The sequence below is a fragment of the Periophthalmus magnuspinnatus genome, chromosome 12 (genome assembly GCF_009829125.3).
Source record: "Periophthalmus magnuspinnatus isolate fPerMag1 chromosome 12, fPerMag1.2.pri, whole genome shotgun sequence".
NCBI lineage: Eukaryota > Metazoa > Chordata > Actinopteri > Gobiiformes > Gobiidae > Periophthalmus > Periophthalmus magnuspinnatus.
Window position 1 is genome coordinate 2,804,644 of NC_047137.1, and position 22,822 is coordinate 2,827,465.

General features: G+C 39.4%; 1 protein-coding gene across 1 annotated transcript in view; it reads right to left on the reverse strand.

Moving 5' to 3' along the window:
- aldh1l2 (aldehyde dehydrogenase 1 family, member L2) overlaps positions 1 to 21,364 on the reverse strand; it is a 41,345-nt gene extending 19,981 nt beyond the window's left edge. The window contains exons 1-11 of the mRNA XM_033976069.2: positions 21,182 to 21,364; positions 19,673 to 19,817; positions 15,645 to 15,879; positions 12,209 to 12,374; positions 10,798 to 10,899; positions 6,533 to 6,622; positions 5,989 to 6,123; positions 5,591 to 5,716; positions 2,912 to 3,003; positions 1,457 to 1,604; positions 759 to 878 (exon numbers count right to left, since the gene is read on the reverse strand). Of these exons, the coding sequence (XP_033831960.1) occupies positions 759 to 878; positions 1,457 to 1,604; positions 2,912 to 3,003; positions 5,591 to 5,716; positions 5,989 to 6,123; positions 6,533 to 6,622; positions 10,798 to 10,899; positions 12,209 to 12,374; positions 15,645 to 15,879; positions 19,673 to 19,817; positions 21,182 to 21,229 (1,407 nt within the window). The 5' untranslated portion in view covers positions 21,230 to 21,364. The remainder of the gene's footprint in view (positions 1 to 758; positions 879 to 1,456; positions 1,605 to 2,911; positions 3,004 to 5,590; positions 5,717 to 5,988; positions 6,124 to 6,532; positions 6,623 to 10,797; positions 10,900 to 12,208; positions 12,375 to 15,644; positions 15,880 to 19,672; positions 19,818 to 21,181) is intronic.
- Positions 21,365 to 22,822: the final 1,458 nt, after the last annotated feature.

Here is a 22,822-nt window from a genome sequence, read left to right on the forward strand (position 1 = left end):
TTTTGATAAAGGTTTTTACTCTGCACTTTTCTCCTTTAATGTTCATTTTATTATGATTATTTGTGATTTTAATGTATTTCTTATTCTGTAAAGCACTTTGAATTACCTTGTGTACAAATTGTGCTATAATTGTGCTAAATAAACTTGCCTTGCCTCTGACTGGCTGAGCTTGGGAGGTCCACTCATAGTTTGTATATATAAATATACATAACTAACCAGCCAGACGCCGCGTTCCAAACAGGGATTAAGCATGAGTGAAATTCGACTCCATCAACTCTGACCCCGGTTCACTTTCTATGAAAAAGCGTGGCCCCTCTCTCTGTAACTGCTGCTGTCAGACTCGTCATTTTGACCTTAAATGTTTGTATTAACCAGCTCTACAGGAGCCGGGGTTTTTTATTTTACTATTTTGTTATGCAATTACACAATACAACTGGGAATAATAATAATAATAATAATAATAATAATAATAATAATAATAATAATAACACACAGTGTAATTTTCACCAAATACTTTACTTGAGTAATTATGTGGATATCTATTGAATGTAAAATGAAAAGATGACCTAAAAACACATGAAAAGCATTGCAGTACAGTATTTGTACATTACAGTACAGTACAGTGCAGGTTTAGTCACTGATCCATCACTGGGGTTGACTGACAGATAGATAGATAGACAGATAGGTAGCTAGATAGATAAACAAGTAGGTAGATAGATGGCTAGATAGATAGGTAGATAGACAGATAGTTTACTCACTGATCCGTCGCTGGGGTTTACAGTGGCGTACGTCTTAGCATTTTCGGCGTCCTCAAACTTCCCGTTGATGAAACACTGGTAGGGCATCTTCACTGTCATGTTGTTTACTTCTTTGGTGACCTGGGAAAAGATTATGTTTTATAGCAATAATGCATGGGGTTGTTGTTTCCTTGGGCAAGATTGGTCAGTCATATTGTCCAATTAAAGCATGGGACTTGGAATAAAACTTTGAGCTCTTCATTGGTTTAGTCCTGGTTTAGTCCTGATTTAGTATCCACCTAGACCAGTGTGGCTTTGTACTGGTTTAAATCTGTTTAGTCCTGGTTTACACAGCTGTACTTTGTTTCACCATCTCTACTTAACCTAACATTTAACTTTTAAAACAAGATTTCATGATTGTCTACATCTAAAAAACTGACCGCATTAGAACCAAAATGGGAAAAAAAGCTTTTACTTATTTTGCTTGCCAAAAATGGAATGCATTTCAAAGACATGCAAAACTGGATAGATTGGTGTCACTAATGTACTTTAATAATCTGGTTATTAACATTTATAAACACATCTGCTCCTGTTTTTAATGTTTTAAATTGACCTTTGCAGTTATGTGTTTTGTTTGGTTTGGTTTTGCTTGTATTGTTCTGTATTTTTATTAATTGACTAAACAACACTAACAGACGCACTCTGCTCCTGTTACTCACGTAGTCCACAATCAGCTCCTCTTCTTGTTCCTCTCCTCTCATTTTCCTCACAAACATCTGGATGAAGTCGTGGAAGGTGGAGGCCATGTAGACATCCTCATTTTGTAGTAAGACTGAGGGGCAGCACTGCTTCACCTCCTCCACCAATCTGCACCACACACAGAGAGGTTTGTCATTAAACGCTTTGAAAACACAAATTTATTTTGTTGTGCTTTGTTGTGATGATATTTATGGTGACGTCAGCTCCCACTGGGCACCAGAATTTTCTAACACAGAAGTCAGTGCCCTTGTTTCTTTTATTAAGTCGTTTTAGATAAATATTGTGATTTAAAATGTGCAAAATATAACATAATGATCCACCAGTGTCAGGTGTCATAGATTACAACTATAGAGCACGCGCAATAGGGCTTTAAACTTAGAGATTGTTCCTTCTTCTGTCACCTGTTGAGCTGTTGGTAGTAGTTGGCGGGGGCTATGTCACTCTCTATAACTCTGTATAACTCTGTATATTTCAATAAAACTCTATATAACTCTATATAATTTTATAAAACTTTATATCACTCTATATAACTCACTGACAGTCAAGATCCCAGTCTGTCCCTGTGTTTCTGTGCTGTCTTTCCCCATCCCTTCTGTGTCCTTACCTGGCGCTGGGCAGAGACTCTGGCACTACCCACTACACACCTGCAGCAATCAAGCCTGCACCTTGGGAGTACAAAGGGACTGTGGATCCTTTGCACTTCGCCAGCTCCTTTGTGTATTCCCCGTGATCCCACTCCTCGGAACTACCCTGCACCTCCGCCTCCGACCCAGCTCTCCTCAACCGGTACGAATACCCCAGCAACTACCTACGACCGGCTCGAAGATGTCAGCCTACGACCTCACTCTCTATTATCTGCTCAATCTATCTACATATACATTTCTGTGTTTGTAAATAAACTGTTCAACTTTTTACCCAGAGTCTGTATCCTTGATCCCCTAGACATTGCGACACTGACAGATTCACTATTTTTTAAATAAATCTCCAAACTTCTGCTCCACAAATGCTGAACCTTCTCATTATTAGTTTGGGATTACCTTCATGAACTTGTCATGTTAATCTTATGGTTTAAAGTCCTTTGACAAGACTTACGTCTTTGGGGTTGAATAATAGCTCCACTTCCTGAAGATATTGTAAAAAAAATAAAACATACTTTTGTTTATTTAAACTGACAGAGAAGACGCTGAACTTAATGCCAGTTTTTGTTTCATGTGAATAGGCCCAGTAATTACATATTAATCATAAACTAGGGCAACACATCTGCAATCTGACGGTTACAGCAAACTCCACCTGAGTGTTCTGATCCGTCTCAGGTTAAACTAGAGAGAGACATTCTACAGTGTAATGACGTCTCGTGAATTCTAACTATTTGGGTTTTATTGTCAAGTAAGTTTAGATGTGAATATTGATTTGACCTGACTACGTCCATCGAAGCCGCTCCAGATTTGAAGAAGTCTGTGCTGTCTTCAATAGCAGCCACATTACTCAGGATGCCCTTCCAGATGAGCTGTAGAAATACATAAGAATATACAGTGATGCTTTTCTTAATTATCATAATATTTTTTTTGTGATCAAATTTGTATTGTTTGTATAATAACAACAACAACAGGACAACAAAAAATCAAAAAAGACCCCCAGATACTTGAATTCCTCCACTTGAACTAGACACTCCCCACCCACCCTGAGAGGGCAAGTTACCTATTTCTGGTTGAGAACCATGGCCTCGGATTTGGAGGAGCTGATTCTCATCCCAGCCGCTTCACACTTGGCTGCAAATCACCCCAGTGCCTGCTGCAGGCCCTGGCTCAATGAAGCCATCAAGACAACATCATCTGCAAACAGCAGACATGAGATCCTGTGGTTCCCGAACCGGACCCCTAAGGCCCCTGGCTGCGCCTAGAAATTCTGTCCATAAATACAATGAACAGAACCAGTGACAAATGGCAGCCCTGGCGGAGTCCAACATGCACCGGGAACAGGTCTGGCTTACTGCCGGCAATGAACCCTCGAGCACCCGATGAAGAGTATAGAGCTGGTCCAGTGTTCCGCAACCAGGACGAAAACCACACTGCTCCTCCTGAATCCGAGGTTTGACTATCGGTTGGATTCTCCTCTCCAGTACCCTGGAATAGACCTTACCGGGAAGGCTGAGGAGTGTGATTGCCCTGTAATTGAAACACACCCTCCAGTCCCCCTTCTTATATAGAGGGACCACCACCCCAGTCTTCCAGTCCAGTGGTACTGTCCCCGACCGCCACGCAATGTTGCAGAGACGTGTCAGCCAAAACAGTCTCACAACATCCAGAGACTTGAGGTACTCAGGATGGATCTCGTCCACTCCTGGGGCCTTATCACCGAGGAACTTGCCAACCACCTCGGTGACTTCAGCCAGGGTGATGGACGAGCCTGCCTCCAGGTCCCCAGTCTCTGCTTCCTCCTCAGAAGACATGGGACGGTGGGATTGAGGAGATCCTCATACTATTCCTTCCACCGTCCAGCAACATCCCCAGTCGATGTCAGCAGCTCTCCACCCGCACTGTAAACAGTGTTGGTGAAGCACTGCTTCCCCCTCCTGAGGCATCAGATGGTTTGCTAGAATGTCTTTGAGGCCGTCCAATAGTCCTCCTCCATGGCCTCCTCGAACTCCTCCCAATCCTGAGTTTTTGCCAATACGACAGCACGGGCTGCGGCACCCTTGGCCTGCCGGTACTCGTCAGCTGCCTCAGGAGTCCCACAAGCCAACAAGGCTCGATAGGACTCCTTCTTCAGTCTGACGGCGTCCCTTACTTCCGGTGTCCACCACCGGGTTTGGGGGTTGCTGTCGCAACAAGCACCGCAGACCTTATGACCACAGCTACGAGCACTACGAGCAGCCACATCGACAATAGAGGTGAAGAACATGGCCCACTCGGAGTCCATGTCTCTCCCGGAGGTGCGAGTTGAAAACCCCCCTGACAGAGGGCTTCGCGAGATGTTTTCAACAGACCCTCATAGTACGCTTGGGCTGCTAGGTCTGTCTGGCTTTCTTCTCCGCCAGCGGATCCAACTCACCACCAGGTGGTGATTGGTTAACAGTTCTGCATGAAGCCACTGACAACATAGCTCCCAGGATCATTCGGGTGCTCGAACCCCTCCACCACGTTAAGGTGGCAATTAGCATTGTGCATCAAAATTTACAGTAGTCAATCATTCCCCACACTCTGTAGCCACAGCTGATTGTCAGAAACATGGCTTATGAGGCTTATCCAACCACTGCTGTGCAGCAATCACACAATCCAAATGGGGGAAGTGTCTTGCTCAAGGACACAGCAACAACATGAGCTAGCTAGAGCATGATTAAAACTACAAATCGTCAAGTGTTCACAAAGATATTTTGTTACTTATCAGAGCTATTATTCAAACTGGAGAGCTAGAACCACGTTCTAGACCATTTCCATACCATTTCATTGACCCTCTGAAGTTGCATTTGTAGTGATTCATGCAGTCTATGGTTAAAGATACTTCTGGATTGACACAGGATGTAGAAGGGACTGTCTGCTTGGGCAATGGTAGGACTCTCCCTTTATAAAGTATGTAACGGTCTGGGGGTTCTGCATGTATGTCTAAGGTGAAATGTTCAGCAGTTACCATGGTAACACAATGCACACATTAAGAAATGCTGCCAAAAATATTTAAGTCAGATTTAACTCAAGAAAAAATACAAAATGGATATAAAGAGCACATTTTCAGGAGACTGATCAATATGAGTGTTCATGGTCCTGTTTAGTTTGATTTTCAACAAAAACGTGAGAGTGACTAAGTGAAAAAGTGTTGGCTAATGCTAGCTAGTTTGTGACTGTAATGTTATTTGAGAGGGACTTGTTTATAAGTGCAAACCAGCTCAACTGTTGTAGATCAGCTAAGTCAGTTCTTTCTGGTCAGATTGTGTTAAAACAATACTCAAAAGTCTAACTTGAGTAACAGCTTCACAGAGAGCAGTGTCTACAGTTAGCATCGCACTCCCAGAGAATGTTGGTGACTTTCACTGCAAAATATCAATAGTTCACCTTTAAACTATATACAGTACAAAAAAATGTTTGAATAAAGAGCCTTACTCTGATTTGTTCGGCTGTCTTCTTCTCATCGTCTGTCAGCTCCACACTTGCGCTCTCTCCTGACGTAAAGTACTTGGAGGCAGGAATCATCTTCCCATCCTCAAACTGTAGGTTCTTCACCAGTAGCTGATGGCCAGTACACACAGACACACTTTGCTTTAGAAAATAGATTTAAAACTGTTTTAAACTGAAAAAGTGATCACATTTTGGGAGTTTATGTGGTTTAAACCAGACCCTTTGAGCACAAGAAATCAGATTACTGTGTAGGTTATACAAGTATGAGTAACAGTAGCAGTAATAGTGATAGGCAACCCAGTAGTAGTAGTAGTAGTAGTAGTAGTATTAGCAGCAGCAGTAGTAGTAGTAGAAGAAGTACCATAGTAGTATTGATAACTCACAGCGTTACCATCAGAGCCGAAAAGCACCAGTCCGTTCTTGGACACAATTCCAGGCTGAGATGCTCCTTCGATTGGCAGAGGTTCTCCAGGAGGGACTGAGCCTCCGAGCATGGACGAGCCGTACAGCGTCACAGCCTAGATACAAGTATGACAATACACTGTTAACCAAGTTTGCTACAAAAATGAAAAAAAAACACAAATGTGATATGTGGTGGTCGGTGGCTCTGGTTGTTGGCTCTGGTGGTTGGCTCTGGAGTTTTAGTGTTTGGCTAGGGTGTTTGGCTGTGGTGTTTTGTTGACTGGCTGTGGTAACTGGATATGGTAATTTGGTGTTTGGCTGTGGTGTTTGGCTCTGGTGTTGGTCTATTGGTATTTAGCTCTGGGCTTTAGCTCTGGTGTTTTGGTGTTTGCTTTAGTGTTTGGCTGTTGAGGTTTGGCCGTGGATGTTTGGGTGTGAGTGTCTGGCTCTGGTGTTTGGCTCTAGTGTTTTGGTGTTTGTCTCCGGTGTTTGGCTCTACTGTTTTAGTATTTGCCTAGCTCTCACCTGCCCATGTATGAGCGCCCAGGCCCCAGGGACTTTGTCATGTCCTCGGATCCAATTATGGATGTCCTCTGCTGGCTGGCACCAGTTCACCTGAGAGAGGGAGACAATATTGGGAGATTTAAAGCAGGAAATAAAAAAACAGATTTGCCTCATTTAAAGAAGAAGTGAAGGCTGATATTAAGGCTGATACAATTTGATGCATTCAGAGCTGAAATAAACAAGAAACTTTCCGACAATGCAAAGGAGTTACAGGAGCAGAAAGCGGCTATAAAAGAAGCATAAACGTGGGTTTGTGAAGCTGAAGAGTGGAATTTAGAAGTTAAGGAAATCTTGCTAATGCTTGCTAATGCTGCGAAAAGATGTTAAAAGACAAACTGGCAGACTTGGCGGGAAGGTCAAGGCGAAACAACGTGCTCATTTTTGAGTACCAGAAGGCGTGGAGGGAGACTCAAAGATCAAAGAAACAAGAAATAAAATGTATAATATATTAACAGTATTAGATTTCTGAAACAAACATATTATGAAGGCGGATAAAATGAACTAAATCACTTGCTAGACGTTTGAGAAATAAACAACAATCTAACATGATCTACAAAATAAGAGAGCCTATAACTAAAAATTTGAAAAAGCATTTGAAAAATATTATTCTAAACTTTATTCCCACCCTGAATCAACCTAAATTCAACATTATGTTTGCCAATCACAGAAAAAGAATTAGAAAGTACAATAAAACAAATGAAATCCAACAAGACCCCTGGAACTGATGGATTTTCAGTGGAATGGTACAGGACCTTCAAAAAAGAGTTGAACCCATTGTTATTAGCATCAATTAATCATACTCTGAAAAATGGTATTTTACCTCCATCATGGAGTGAAGCAATAATTATGATTATCCATAAAGGAGGCAAGAACAAAGAACACTGTGAAAGTTATAGATCAATATTAAACTGTGACTATAAAATACATACATCAGTTATATCTAATAGATTTCAAACATTTCTTTACGATTTGATAGATGAAGATCAGACAGGTTTTATTAGGGGACAAACCCAAGACAATATAAGCAGGACTTTACATATAATTGAACAAGTACAGAAAACAAAAGCACACTTCTTTTGAGCCTAGATGCCGAAAAGGCTTTTGACTGTGTCAGCTGGAGATTTTTGTATTGCTGTTTGTAAAGATTTGGCATTAATTAATTAATTCACAGTCAATGAATTGTGTCAAAACCTTATCCCAAGACCCAAAATCAAGATTAAAGATAATTGGTAGTCTCACAAATTGGTTTAACCTGGAAAGATCTGCGAGACAGGGGTGCAGCTTGTCACCAACCCTCTTTGCAATATTTATTGACCTTTGACACAAGCTATAAGGCAGGAAGAGGGAATAATAGGAATAAAAATTATGGGCACAAAACACAAGGTGGGGCTATTTGCTGACGATGTCTTAATATATTTAAAACAACCAGATGTGTGTTTACCTAAACTAATGAACTTACTAAATTATTTTGGCTATTTATCAGGTTATAAACTGAATAATGAGAAAACGCAGGCTCTCCTCTTAAATTGTAATTCTCCGTTAAAATCGCAGCAATATAAATTCAAGTGGAATAAAAAATCAATAGACTATTGGGAACAAAGATTACAAATAATTTTAACACATGTTGAGTTGAGACCAACTATTATACAGAGACATGGAAAGATGCTAGGTTTTATTATCTACATGCCAGAATTGAGATAATTAAGATGAATGTCCTGCTGACAATTTTGTATCTTTTCCAGTCCCTGCCAGTGTCAGTGCCAGCTAATCAATATTTGGAGTGGAACAAAAAAATTTCAGGTTTAAAATTGTTAGAAGATTCAAAATGGAGAAAGAAATTAAAATTTTTAAGTTGGCTAGCATATGATACAAATTTTAAACCAGGAATTATGAATACCAAATTTAAAGAGTGAGCAAATAAAGGATTGAACATTATAGGAACATTCATTAAGGAAGGGGAGTTGGCAAGCTTCCAAAATATAAAGCACAGATTTGACTTAGAACATCAAGAATTCTATGTGTACCTTCAAGTGAGAGACTATTATCAAAAAGTGATCAGACCGGACCTTCCGAGTGAACTGAATATAATCACTGTGATACTTTGGGATGCATATAAGAACAAGAGTACAAAAATTATATCTAAATGGTATAAAGGTTTAGGGATCAACAGGAAAAACACATTGTTATACATTCGGGATAAATGAGCAAAAGAAATCAAAGAAGAAATAAATGATGATAATTGGTATAAAATTTGTCAAAATCAGATAACCTCAACTAATTCAACAAATTGGAGAACATAGTCAGATTTTTCATCACACCAAAAATTAAAAAACATCACTATCTGTAGATCAACCATGTTGGAGACAATGTGGGGAGTATAATGTGGGGCATGCATATGTGTTTTGGCAGTGCAACAGACAAAGTCACAATTTTGGGATACTTTGGGCAAAGAAATGGGGAAAATATTTGGGTACACATTACCAAGAACATGCACAACGATGTATTTTGGGCTAACCACTGATGCACATATCCAAAAAAAGTACTATTATTCAATCAAGATATTATTGGCAGCATCAAAAAAAGCCATTGCACACAAATGGCACAAGGAAGACCCCCCTATGCTTGGCAGCTAAGGTTACAAAAAGAAAAATATGAAGAACACTGGGAAAAATGGAAATTGTATTTAAATGACGGCTGACCAATTGTTCATTGTTCTATTGTAATGTCTTTTGAAAACAATAAAATATAAGTAAAAATAAAAAAAAAGAATGACTCACTGTACGTATGCTAGCTCGGTATCCCACCATCTATTCAAAATATACAGTTTTTGTGTCTTTAAGTAAGACACTTATCCTAAAATGTGGTTTGTGCCTGAATGTTTGGTGGTAGTGGCTGTTAGCACAGATTGGCAGCCACTTGTCAGCCCCTCAGTACAGCTGTGATACCGAGGTTTAACACCGGCGAATGTGAATAAATAATGCTTTGAATTTAAATCAAAAAGGTAATTCAAAGCTTTACAGTATATTTACTAATTATTAGCGTTCACAATACAAAATTTCAAAATCAGTTGTGATTGAATACTCAATACCGATTCTGATACCACGATCATAGTAAAAACACTCTCTCTTTAGACAATAGAATGTGATTTTCAGCATTAAATGGTAGTACTTTCTTTTATATTACCATGTGGCCTTATATCTATGTAATCCCTCAGTTAACTTGGTAGATTCCATAGTGGTCCATTGGAATATACTACTCTATGTGGGGTTGTATTTGTTCTGATACAACTCAAGATCATTTTAAAACTATTCAGAATGGGACTTTTTAGTCTTTAGTTTTTAGTCTTTAGTTTTATCAATACCTATCAATAATAGTATCAATAAGTATCAATAATGAGAATCTAGTTTCACTACTAGTTTTAGCATTTATTAGGATCAGATTTTCAATACTTTTGACAACTCTGCTCATTATGCAACATTCTCATGGCAAACTTTGATAAAGTTACAGTTCTGAGAAAGCAAGAGTTCGGGCAGCTGCTAGACACTGGCTCAAACCCACATAGAAACCAAGAATAGCCCTAAGAGACAGGGCTGGAACCAAACACTCAAAGCGCAACCAGCCCCAGGAATGAGCCAATCAGAGCACAGTTAGCCCCACCCCTCCATGAGAATATGACAGGCTCTTTTACAAACTGTTGGCTTAGACAGCACACGTGGCTGCAGGAAAATTCCACACACATGAATGAGATGAGTGTTAAACTGGAAAGTTAAAATAGAGAGAATATAAAATATATAAAAAGCAACTTTTTATTTGGACACAGCGCTTCAGCAAATGTAAAGTGGTTAAGTGTCTTGCACAGTGACACAGAAACAGTATGCACTAATCAAAGTAGGAATCAAACTGCCAACCTTGGAGAGCTGGGTCAGCCTGGTTCATGGAACCAAAATTACAGTCCACACATTTGTGCAAAAACCCATAGATTAGTCTGTGGTTCAGTCTGTGGTTCAGTCTGTGGTTCAGTCTGTGGTTCAGTCTGTGGTTCAGTCTGTGGTTCAGTCTGTGGTTCAGTCTGTGGTTCAGTCTGTGGTTCAGTCTGTGGTTTAGTCTCGTGTATATTCTCGTGTATAGTCTTGGGTATAGTCTCGGGTATAGATGCTGGTATAGTCTCTGGTATAGTCTTTGGGTTAGTGTCTGGTTTAGTATCTGGTTTAGTCCAGGTTTCTCACCTTAGCGTTGGACTTTTTTTGGATTCCTTCATAACTGGCTCCTTCTTCAGACTGGGGGATCCGAGGAGCTTTTCCATCTGCGATCATCTGGACCGACTCCACCTGACATAAACACACAGTCACTGCCAACATCTAGAGAAACGAGCAAAAAGCCCTGCCACGTCTAGTGACACAAACCAAAGCCCTGCCAACACCTAGAGACACAAGCCAAAGCCCTTCCAACATCTAGGAACACAAACTAAAGCCCTACCAATATTGGGTGACATGAACCAAAGCCCTGTCAACGTCTAGAGACATGACCCAAAGCCCACACTAAATCACTCACTGCACAAAGAAATATATAATATCTGTAAAAAATAAAAGTAAAATAAAATACTTAAAGGGCCCATATTACACTATTATCTGATCTCTGGTTTAATGTTGTTTCCTCATCACAAACATACCAGGAGTTGTGTTTTGTTTCATTCACACATGTTTAACACACAAACCCTGCATATTTAGGCTCTCAAACTGAAAACACTCTGCTCCACCTTGTGATGTTATGTGGTAATACAGAAAGTGCTCCACTGTGTTTTTAAACTCCATACACCTTCTCTAGAATCAGTTCAACGATTTCAGCCTTGGAACTGCCAATTTCTACTGAACTAGGTAAAATGAGCTGTTAACATAAATTACCACTTCATGACATCACAAGGTGGAACAGAGCATTTTGAGTTTTGGAGATGTAGACAAACTAATAATAGGGTTGCTCAAACACGTGTCAATGAAACACAACTGCAGGAGGTAACAGCTTTATAACATGGCTTAAAGCTCACATGTGTCAGTGTTGTGAGATATAGGAGCTTTAAATGGGTAATGACTGATCTAAAAGATCATAGTGACACAAAGATAACACAGATTTGGCAGTGAGTCCATTGCTAAATGCAGAGGACAATGACATGCATAGAACTAAATACAAGCTCTGTTGCAGACAGTTATTTATGTATGTTTTTATTTAGTAATATTTTCTTACAATATTAAGCTGTTTGTTTTAGCACATGGGTGGGGCAAAAACAAAACAAAACAAAAACATAAATACATATTTTATCTACAATTGTAATGTCAAGCAAGAACGATAAAGCTGGTCCATTGACAGAATTGGGTGCCCAGGGAAAGAAGCTTCACTTGGGCCCCCCCTCTAAAATAAATATAAAGAATAATAAATAGAGATAGACCAATATATTGGTTGGCCAATATATCAGTTGGGTGATATATCGGGCCGATATTTGCACTTTTTGGCAAATCGGCTATCGGCCCTAAGACCCTTGGGCCCGGAACAACAGACCCCTTTGTTCCCCCATTGACTCCCCTGCAATAAAGTAAATAATAATAATAATAATAATAATAATAATAGTATTGGCACAGAATTTACCATGGCCTTGATGCCCTCAGGAAACAGGAAGCGGTTATAGAGCGTGTCCACTGTGTCATTGGGCTCCACAGGACACTCCCTCTGCAGCAGAATGGGCCCTGTGTCCAACCCGTCATCTGCCCAGAACACACTGAAACCGGCCCTCTTGTCCCCATGGATCAGGGTCCTGCAGAGGAAGACCAGGCAAAGGGTCAGAACACTATGTGGATCAGAACCATAGACTGTGTAAAGAAGTGGACTATGGAAGTGTGACGTCACCCATAGCGTGTGGCTCCAGTCAAATGGAGCAAATCGAGGCTAACAATTATAGGGGCAAATTTGGAGCCAAGTTCCGTAGAGCCAATAGGGAGTGAGGCTATGGAAGGTAACGCCCCTTCCCGCCTGCACCACTGGTTTAGCAGGGAGCGGGCACTTAGCAACTCTCATAGTCAAACTTGTTGCTAACGCTGGCGGGAGTGACCTCGGGGAAAGAAGGCGTGAGGTTGATCTGTTATTAAAGTTCATATCTTGATTTACGAATAAAATAGCAAAATAAAAACACCAGTAGAGCTGGTTAATACGGAAATTTTAAGACAAATTGACGAGTCTGACAGCAGCAGTTACAGAGAGATGGGAGAGTGAGTTTTTCAATGTAAAGTGAAATATTGATGGAGCCGAACTTGCACCTATGCTCATTTCCTATTTGAAATGCGATGGCTAGCAGGTCTATGTCCATTTATATATACATTCTATGATCAGAACACACTGTGGATCAGGGTCGTGCAGGAGGAGTAGACATGGGACGATATTGAAATTTGGTGTCACAATTATCATGGCCAAAATAAATGCGATTAAGGATTACATCAGAATCAGTTTAAAAATGTTCTGCATATGAATAATTATAATTTTAATATTATGAACAGGTTCAATATTTAAACAGCTGTCCTAGTCCTGTGCTTTGTTCTAAGTGAGAGATCAGGAGAAGTAAGCTTGTTCTGTACATTCTGAAGATGTAATGGATTTTATCTTTGTTGGCGATTATCATGATTCTACAAAACGTCACATGAAACATTATTTTTGACTCTTTTTATCACAGTAAACCAGGGGTGGGCAACTACAGCCCAGGGGACACAGCCCTTTGGGCTTATTAATCCAGCCCACTGAATGTGAGTTTTTCTGCTGTGTTTGTTTAACTGAAATTTAATAAATTAATTATGAAATTAATTAATGCATTTGGAAAACAATTTGTACAATGAGCCTTACATATTCATGCTTCGCTTCATGTTACAGGCCAAATCTCTAATGTAAAAAAAAAAAAAAAAAAAAAAAAAAAAAAAATATATATATATATATATATATATATATATATATATATATATATATATATATATATATATATATATATATATATATATGTATATATATATATATATATAGCCCGTGTGTAACACAGTTTGCCCACCCCTGCAATAAACCATATTATTGCTTTTTGTCGCATCCCCAAGGTGGAGACCAGGCAAAGGGTAAGGATCAGAACACGCTGAAGCCAGCCCTCTTGCCGCCAGTGATAAGGGCCCTGCATGAGGATACCACGCAAAGGGTTAGGGATGCACCAATTCTGAAATTGACATCACAAATTTGCTAGATCGAAATTTGCTAGAACCTATACCCGATCAAGGAACCTATAACCTATAAGTCAATATTCTGGTTGGGCCTTTGTTAGGCCTTTTATTTGATGTAATAAGACAATTTACAGGCTGATTTTGGCCAAGAGCGTCTCATAATGTTTGAACTTTACTTCATCCAAAGCTGTTCAGTCTGATATGAAATATAAACAACAGTTACACAACTGACTAAAGTCATAGTATCGATATTGGTATTGGAACTGGAAAAGATGGATCAGTGCATCCTTGCAAAATAATGATATCAGAAAATATCTGGTATCGGATAAAAAAGCCACTTCCTATTTTATTTCTTGAATACCAGTACTTAAAGGGATAGTTCTAAGCTCTACATTAACTGAACGTTTAATTTGGCTGATACTGCGTGAGCTCACATTATGATAACAGTACTGCTACAACACATAGTTCTTCTCAGGGTAATAATGTTTATTATCCAGGCAGAACTTGGATATTTTTAGACTAGAGGAAATGCAGAGGAGGCTGTAAAATAATAAGTTTGATAAGAGCAGTAGATAAATAACCCACTGATAATAATATGTGACAGTGGCTACCTTTGTGTTTTTAAGAGAAGCACTGATCCAGCTTTTTTAGTTCCAATATCAATATCAATACTATGACATTAAGTATCTGCTGATACCCGATATGAACCGATACAAGAGTAGAGATGGAAAATGTCTCTTATTTCCTTAAAACACTGTAAACGTATTCCACAGATATCCAGTATCCTTCACATCATGATTGAACAGATGTGGATAGAGAAAAGTTCAAACATTATGACATGCTCTGGGCCAAAGGTCTTACTACATCCAATTAAAGGCCCAACAAGAGTATCAGCTGAATCGATATCATGGAACCAATACCTGATCCAACAGCTTTTCAGCTCATAGAGAAACCAAACCTAAGGCAGAGGTACCGTTACTGTGTAAATATATATAGTAGTAGTAGTAGTACTAGTAGTAGTAGTAGCAGCAGTAGTAGTGCACAGAGCAGGGACAGATTTGGTGGAGGAGAGGAGATAAGAGGTAGTAGTAGTAGTAGTAGTAGCAGTGGCAGCAATAGTAGTAGTAGTAGCAGCAGTAGTAGTAGGAGTGGTCGTAGTAGCATTAGTAATAGCAGTAGTAGTAGCACACAGAGCAGTGGGTGGAGAAGAGCAGATAAGAGCAGCTGGTTTGGTCCAAACCTAAACTGGTTCAGACCACACTCATGCAAATAGCAGCACTGTTATCTGGGACTGAGCAGCTCTTTGGAACAAAAACCGCAAACGTTCACATTTGAAGCAGTGGTGTGTGACCTGTGGACCTGTTCTAAATGGATCTCATCAGGTAATTGGCCTTAGAACACAGCTAGCACACATGTCACATCACAACATATTTGGCTTACAAAGATTTACATGGTTTTGCCTATATATTACATTAGTTTCTGTAATAAAATGTAAACTTCCAGATGTAATTGTTTGCATGTGATCAATTAATGATCGACACATCTATCCCACTCTTCTGTATCTGAAGTAAAATGACTTGTTCTGAATAATACAGAGGACTTCTGTGGGCCTGTGTGTGTCAATGCTAATGCTAATTTCAGAGCCCAATAAGGTTGTCTTACAACACATGAACTGTTGTTATGTTACATTTACCATTTTAATAAAAGTTTGCATTAGGATTAGCATTGACACACAAAGACATATCTTTCGATTATCTTTCAGTCCTGGTTCAGTCCTGGTTCAGTCCTGGTCCAGTCCTGGTTCAGTCCTGGTTCAGTCCTGGTCCAGTCCTCACCAGTTGATGGCAGATGCCCCGCGGTGCAGAGGGAGCAGGGAGGGGTGGTAGATGATAGATCCGTGTTTGGGATGGTCGATAACGTTCATGGGGATAAACTGGGAGCAGAAGGGCATGACGTTTAGTTCCGCCCCCACAGAGCAGTAGGTATCGACCACTTCAGCAATGGGTTGCCCTTTCACCCTCCACCGCGGGAACTTAAACACTGGAGTGCCGTCTTTCTCTGCCGCCACCGCTGGAAACAGGGTAAATGACAGGCATCGGTATGAGTGTTCCACAATATGGCATTAAAGTGGGACTAAACACCTAAACTCCGCCCACAATCACATTTCAAATAGAGCTGCTAAACTGGGCAAGATCTGGAGGACTAATGGTGCATTCAGACCGGGGCTTCAAAAACGCATTGGACACCTCTAGTTGGATGCATTTGCATTTGAGGACAAATGCCTCCAACGCACATCATGAACGCCATGGATGAATGTCGGAGAAAAATACTTGATGCATGTCTAGGGCGTCCACTGAGGTCTACAAGTGCCTTTGGATGTGTTGTTTTCCCTGTGTCTTTGTGAATGATGCAGACCAGGTTGAGAGAGTGGCTTTGTATTTATTACATAAACCCATCAATATATTTTATTCTTAGCCTTCTCCCCTGCCAGATAAACCTTGAAATAAATTTGTCCCATTCTATGAATTCCCTACTCAGGATTTCCACTGATTCTAAAACAAGTACAATAATTGAGGGAAAATATTAATTTTGATTACCTCCACTCTTGATGCAATTGTCATATATGAAATTCAGTTCAATATTAGATATAATTAGCCATTTTTACTAATCTTTTGTCACTTTTGGTAACATCAATTTATCTAAAAATGTATCAATTTCCGTTATATTATCAACTGTTAATTTAGCATATAAATGTGTATAATATAGTTCAAAACACTTTTGAATGTCCTCAGTTTTATATTTTACTTCTTTACTCTGCAGATTTCTCATCCTGTAAATACTTCTTTTTGCCTGTTCTTTTTTTAAACTTGTAACCTAACAACTTTGTTGATTTCCCTCCAATTTCATTATATCTTTGTTTTTCGTGAACATAATTATTTTCTGTATTTCTGCAGAATAGTCCTCATTTATCTCCACTTTTTTCTTCTATAAATCTTGATATATGTCATGTAGTATTTTGTTTGTGTTCTTTTTCAATTTTTTTTTATTCTGACTGTAATACATCAAGTTTCTTTTGCCTTTGTTTTTTCATATAAACTGATTTGGGAATTATTTCATCCAAATATATTTTAATTTTAATTTTCATTTGCCCTTTTATGTCTCCCCTCAATACACTGGCGTTAAGTCTCCAGAGTGAAAACACACCTTTTCTCAGGTGCCAGAGTCAGATTCACATACACAGGACAATGATCGGATAAATCCATCACCCCTGTCTCACCACTCTATATCTATCTTTGCTGTAAATCAGGAACTAATCAGTTTTTGAGTAAATATTGTGTGGAGAGGAGTAAAATGTAAAGTCCCAAGTCGTGGGAAGTAACTCTCTCCAAACATCTATGATACCCATGTCCCCCCTCACATCCATTTTCCTAGCTATTCCATTTTTTTAGTGGCCCTCCTGTTGATGTATCTAGTTGTGGGTCCAACCTCTGTTTTAAGTCTCCTCCTGCAATCAATACTCCCTCCCCCTCAGATGCCATCAAGTCAAATAGTTGTTGGTAAAATGTCCATTCAGACCCCGATGGTGCATATATATTCAGAGAGAAAATTAATATCTCCTCTAGTCTCCCTTTAACCATTACATTACATCCCTCTTTATCTCTTACAACAGATTTTTTTTTTTTATGGAATCTTGCTAGATATCAGGATCTCACAGGATGCCCTCCTGTAGTCTGATTTATATGATATGATGATATCTCTCTTTAATTTATCATGTTTTTTTCTGTCAAGTGAGTTTCTTCTAAGAAAGCTACTCCCACACCATCCTTTTTCATTTTATTTAGTATTTTACTTCTTTTAATTGTTTAATTGTTGAGAATTCCTTTCACATTGTATGAAGATATTTGAACCACATTCTTTTGTAAAGCCACATTTGTACACACATAAATGTGTGTATTTGCAGTTATTCTCCATGCTACAACCACAACAACACAGAACAAAGAACATAACAAAATTAACTTATTTTTAAAAAGCAATATAACATTGCCTTAAAATGTGAAGCAAAAATAAAGTAACTTCCATCCATGAGGTCTTTTCCTCGACCCTAAATGAGGAAAATGTTTTATGTTTCATACCCCCATGGTATGAAAAATAAAACAGAACTTTTACTGCTTTCACTGGCAGATCAGGGAAAAGAAGTCCCAACTGTATCTTAACCAAATGGAGATTTACAATGAACATTACAATATATGTATTTTACCCCTCACCTTGATGCACTTTGATTTGAGGCAATTATAACAGTCACCTGACCGGGTGATCTCCTGAAAACGCCCAGTTTTTGCTTAAACCCTGGTCTTGCATCCGCCTCACATCCTCCACTCGCTGCTCGGCCTGTGCGCCACATTAAGTGCTTCATCCTCTTAAACACATCCTTCACCAGTGTCACCTGGTTGGCCATCACAGCCATATCCTTGGGTGCCTCTGTCACTGTCTTTTCCTTCCTTTAAGCACTTTCTTTGCCTCCATATATTCTTTCTGCTGCCTCAAAATCTCCGGTGCATAATCATGATCAATGATTATTTCCCCCCCCTCATACATGAAGTCCTTTTTCTGCCATGCTGCCACAATGATCGCTTCCTTGCTTCTGTAACTTAACAACATTACCACTATCGATCTTGGCAGGGTGTCTTTAAATGGTCTCACAACGACCCAGCTGTGAGCTCATTTGATAATGGGTTCAAGTGGTGGCGCAAAGCCCTAGTTTAGTTTTAGGAGGGACTCAATAAAGGCAATCATTAACTGGGCCTCATCTTCTGCCCCTTCCTTCACACCATGAATTCTGATATTATCTGTTATGGAGTGTCACTCTTGGTCAGTCAGCCTGTACATGAACTGCTTCTGAGTGTCATCCTCATTATTCTAAATGCACTGATCGGACTCCATTATGCGTTCTTCTGCTTCTGAGTGTTTGTCTTTTTAATGTCATCCCTTAGCTCCTTAAACAATTATGTGTGTTCATGCCGAAAATCTTTTATTTCACGGAGTGTGGTTTGCAGATCCAACAGGTTTTCAGGTACGTGTTCCCTGTCCACTAGCGTGGTTGAGTGGACGTGAGCAGCGCCTGCTAATAGCGTTGTTACTGCTAGTTCTTCAACGTCTTCTCGTGTGTTATGTTCAGTTTTCTATGTTCTGCACCTTGTCATAATAGTGTCCCTTTGATGGTGTTTAGCATTTGGTTTGGTAATATCAGAAAAGGATGGTCCTCGAGGGTTTTTTTTACTTTTAGCCGGGGAACCATCTCCCTAAGCTGACACCATGTCCGGAACCCCTGGTAAATATGGATTTCATTGCTGATATGAAGTGAAGCGCTGCTTGGACTGATTTTAATACTTTTGGAATCAGTAAATTATGGAACTGCCTCAGAGAAGTTCATGTATCTTCATCATAAACAGTCAGCTATCGCATCAGCTAACACGCAAATAGCTCAAGTTGGAAATAGTATTGATTCACTGACACATGTCACTAGGTGTTTTTGATCAGATTCTTTGTAAACACATGTCAGAAATCAGATCTAATTATGCATACTTTGCAGCTGATGTCATCAACATTCTTTGAAGGGTGAGTGAATGAAACACAGGCTCCTGAAAATGGGCTCTTTAAATCCACTTTGGATTTTTTTCTTGAGTTTTTTTTTGTCTGTGTTTGCTAATGTGCGTATTGTATCTCCTTGGTAACTGCTGAATATTCTGTTACAGAAATACATGTGGAACATCCCCAGAGTGATGTCACTGCAAAGTATCAAGTGGGTCCACCTGATTAGCCTAGTTGGTGATTTGATTTTCCTTGGCCGTGTGAACGAACTCACCGAGAGGATCTGCCTTCCCATCCTTATCAGGGACTGTGAACACACCAACTACTTTGTGACCCTGCTTCCTGAGGTTGGTGTAGACCTCCTGGCCAAACAGGCTCTGTCCAATGATGGCCAGTTTGAGCTTGTTCTGCAAATACGACTGACAACAAACCAGAGGAACATATGTTAGATAGAAAACATTCACCCCAATGTACATTTACTCGATTAATATATTGTACAGTGTAACAGTACTCTTACTCGAGTAATATATAGTACAGTGTAACAGTATTCTTACTCGAGTAATATATAGTACAGTGTAACAGTACTCTTACTCGAGTAACAAATAGTACAGTGTAACAGTACTCTTACTCGAGTAATATATAGTACAGTGTAACAGTACTCTTACTCAAGTGTATTTATATGTAGCCTTCATGAGTTTCTTTTTGTTCTATCCCCACTCACAGATAGTATCCGTGTTTTATTATTAAGATATTTTCAAGCCATAACTGAATAAATTAACATGGATATGTCTAATGCCATACAGCTGAGGAGCCCAGGAACAGCAATAGAGACAAGCAATCCCACTATAAAAGTTACATAATGTACTTTTAATGTTTAAAATATGGTATAAATAAAAACATTGGAATTTGTGTAATAGGACTTAATTTGTAACCAAACTAGTAATGAAACAAAGGCTATATTATAATTAGTAGAACTAAATACTACTACTACTACTACTACTACTACTACTGCTACCACCACTACTACTACTACTACTACTACATTGAAAGGAGTTTAGGAAGTGGCTGGTGCACATTGAGGCTACTGTAGGGAACTTGTTACATAACCACTGACGTTTTAAGGTCCCCCTTTTGAAAACACTGCGCTTTCCTCTCACTATCGCGCACTTCCACCTTAAATACAAAGTAACAACAATTCATCTGGTAGTAAATCTATTAATACAGTGAGAAACTGAATCTGTCGAGTTAAAGTTCAAGTTCATCGGTCTGCCTACTCCCCTTTTTAACAGGTGTAGATGACGCGACACATGCGTTACGTCTCAAATTCCTAATTTCCCAAATGAATGGATCTATGAAGTGCACGAGTTAGAACAGAACTGAGCAACCAAAGAGCATTTTCTGAGCATTCTAATAATGTCCAGTCGTGCATGCTGCAAACATGCATGCTGTCTGTGCAAACTACGAGTTAAAAGCGAGAAGTTTTGCCGGAGAGAACACGAGTGACGCGATGAATGAACAGCCTGAGCACAGTATAGTACAGTGCGCGCTGACGCAACTCTCCCAAGTCGTGAAGCGAGCCCGAGCAGAGTCAAAGCCAAAGCCGGTGTTTATGAGGCGCATGTGTGAAGAGAGGATGGAATCGACCGTAAACAGCCAAGCCAAGATTTTAATAAGATAGAACTATACCTAATAAACCAATGCACGTAAGAGTCATTGGTTGTGTCAAAGTAACCATCATCATTAGGATGCACAATACGCCGCTGTTCATAAATGCGTTACTTACAGACGTGGTAGAGAATTTCCTGACGATTTTTCCCGCTGTCCACAGCATTTTGTCGCGTTCTGTTTCGGATAAATACAGTTATGAAAAAGATCCAGCGCTGGAGAAGGGTCGTCCCGTTGCAGAGGGAGCGCTGCAGCCGTTCACCTGCCTCTGTGAGCGGGCTGGAGGAGAGACGTGCTCCGGGCTCAGCACACTGCTTAATGTGGATAACGCACAGTGCGTAAGAGGCTGGAGAGCTGTGCGTGCGCGCTCACAGTAGGGTACGGCCAACCTCCATGCGCGGGCACGTGTGGGAATTCCTCAGTAGGCCGTGGACAGTGTGAACAGGAGCTTCCAGTTTCACACAACCGTTTCGAAAACATGGAGTCAGTTATTTGGGCTTATGGGCATGTATTTATACAGGCCGACGTACAAGAGTACACTGATATAAATGAATGGACACAAGAGTAGGATTTAGAAAAAAAAAATAATAATAATAATAAAAATTGAATGAACAGAGTCTAAAATCTGGACACACCCTCTCATTCAATGTTTGTTTTTGTCTTTTGTTTTTTTTCCTCTACGTTTACTAATTTCTACATTTAATACAAAAGGAAGACATCAAATATTTGAAGATATATGGAATTATGTAGCAAAGAAAAAACATTAAATAACTCAACATTTAAAAAATATATTTTAAATTTTAAACGATATACTTCTTTTAAATTTTAAAAGAATAATCCTCAGAGTATCCTCCCTCTGCTTTGTGGACAGCTGCAAACCCTTGGACTTCTCTTCATCAGCTTCATGATGAAGTATCCTGAAATGGTTTTCAATTCACAGCTGCATCAAGAAATGCCAAGAGTCAAACTAGAGTCAAAGCAAAGGGTAAAGGATATTTATTTAAATCTAAAATCTAAGTTTGGAGTTCTTTTTAGTTTGCTACATTTGCATGAGTCGTTCATACGTTTGATGCATCAGTGGGAACCTACAGTGTGAATAATCACAGAAATAAAGAAAGATCATTAAAAAGTGTCCAGATGTCCAAATGCTGGTTGTGTGATTCTAATATAAATGTTTGAGCTCAAAACATAAATTCAAAATTTGTTTAACTTAAAGGTGTAATATGGAATTTGCTCCTTAACTGGAATGTTAGAAGACAAGGTCAGATCTGTGGAGAGGCGTGTCATGCATGGTTGACAACAAAGACATCTATAGTTGAATTAATGCAAGATAGATTTGATTAATGTCATACTGTGGGACATTCCAGACAAAGCAACAGCATCTGCATGGAGACAAGGAGCGGAAAAGTTTCATAGTGCACCTTTAAGGATAAAACTATTTGAACAAATGTTTTAGGCTTCTCATACATTTATTTTATAACTTATTTCTATAATTCTCTTTCTGCCCCACAAATTGTAATTCTTCAAACTACAATTTTGCTCAATTTAAAACTTGTGTAGACTTAATCCTGGTAATCCAGTGTTACCAGGATTACGACTCCAGTGATACAAACAGAACATTTACAGATATCGGCTTTATTCAAATCAGATCATTGAAACAATCTGACAACCCAAATATTAGCTCTGTAGTTTGGTGTGTGTTTACACCTCACTTGAGTGTATTCTGTGTCCTTGAGCAAGGCACTTCAGCCACATTTCC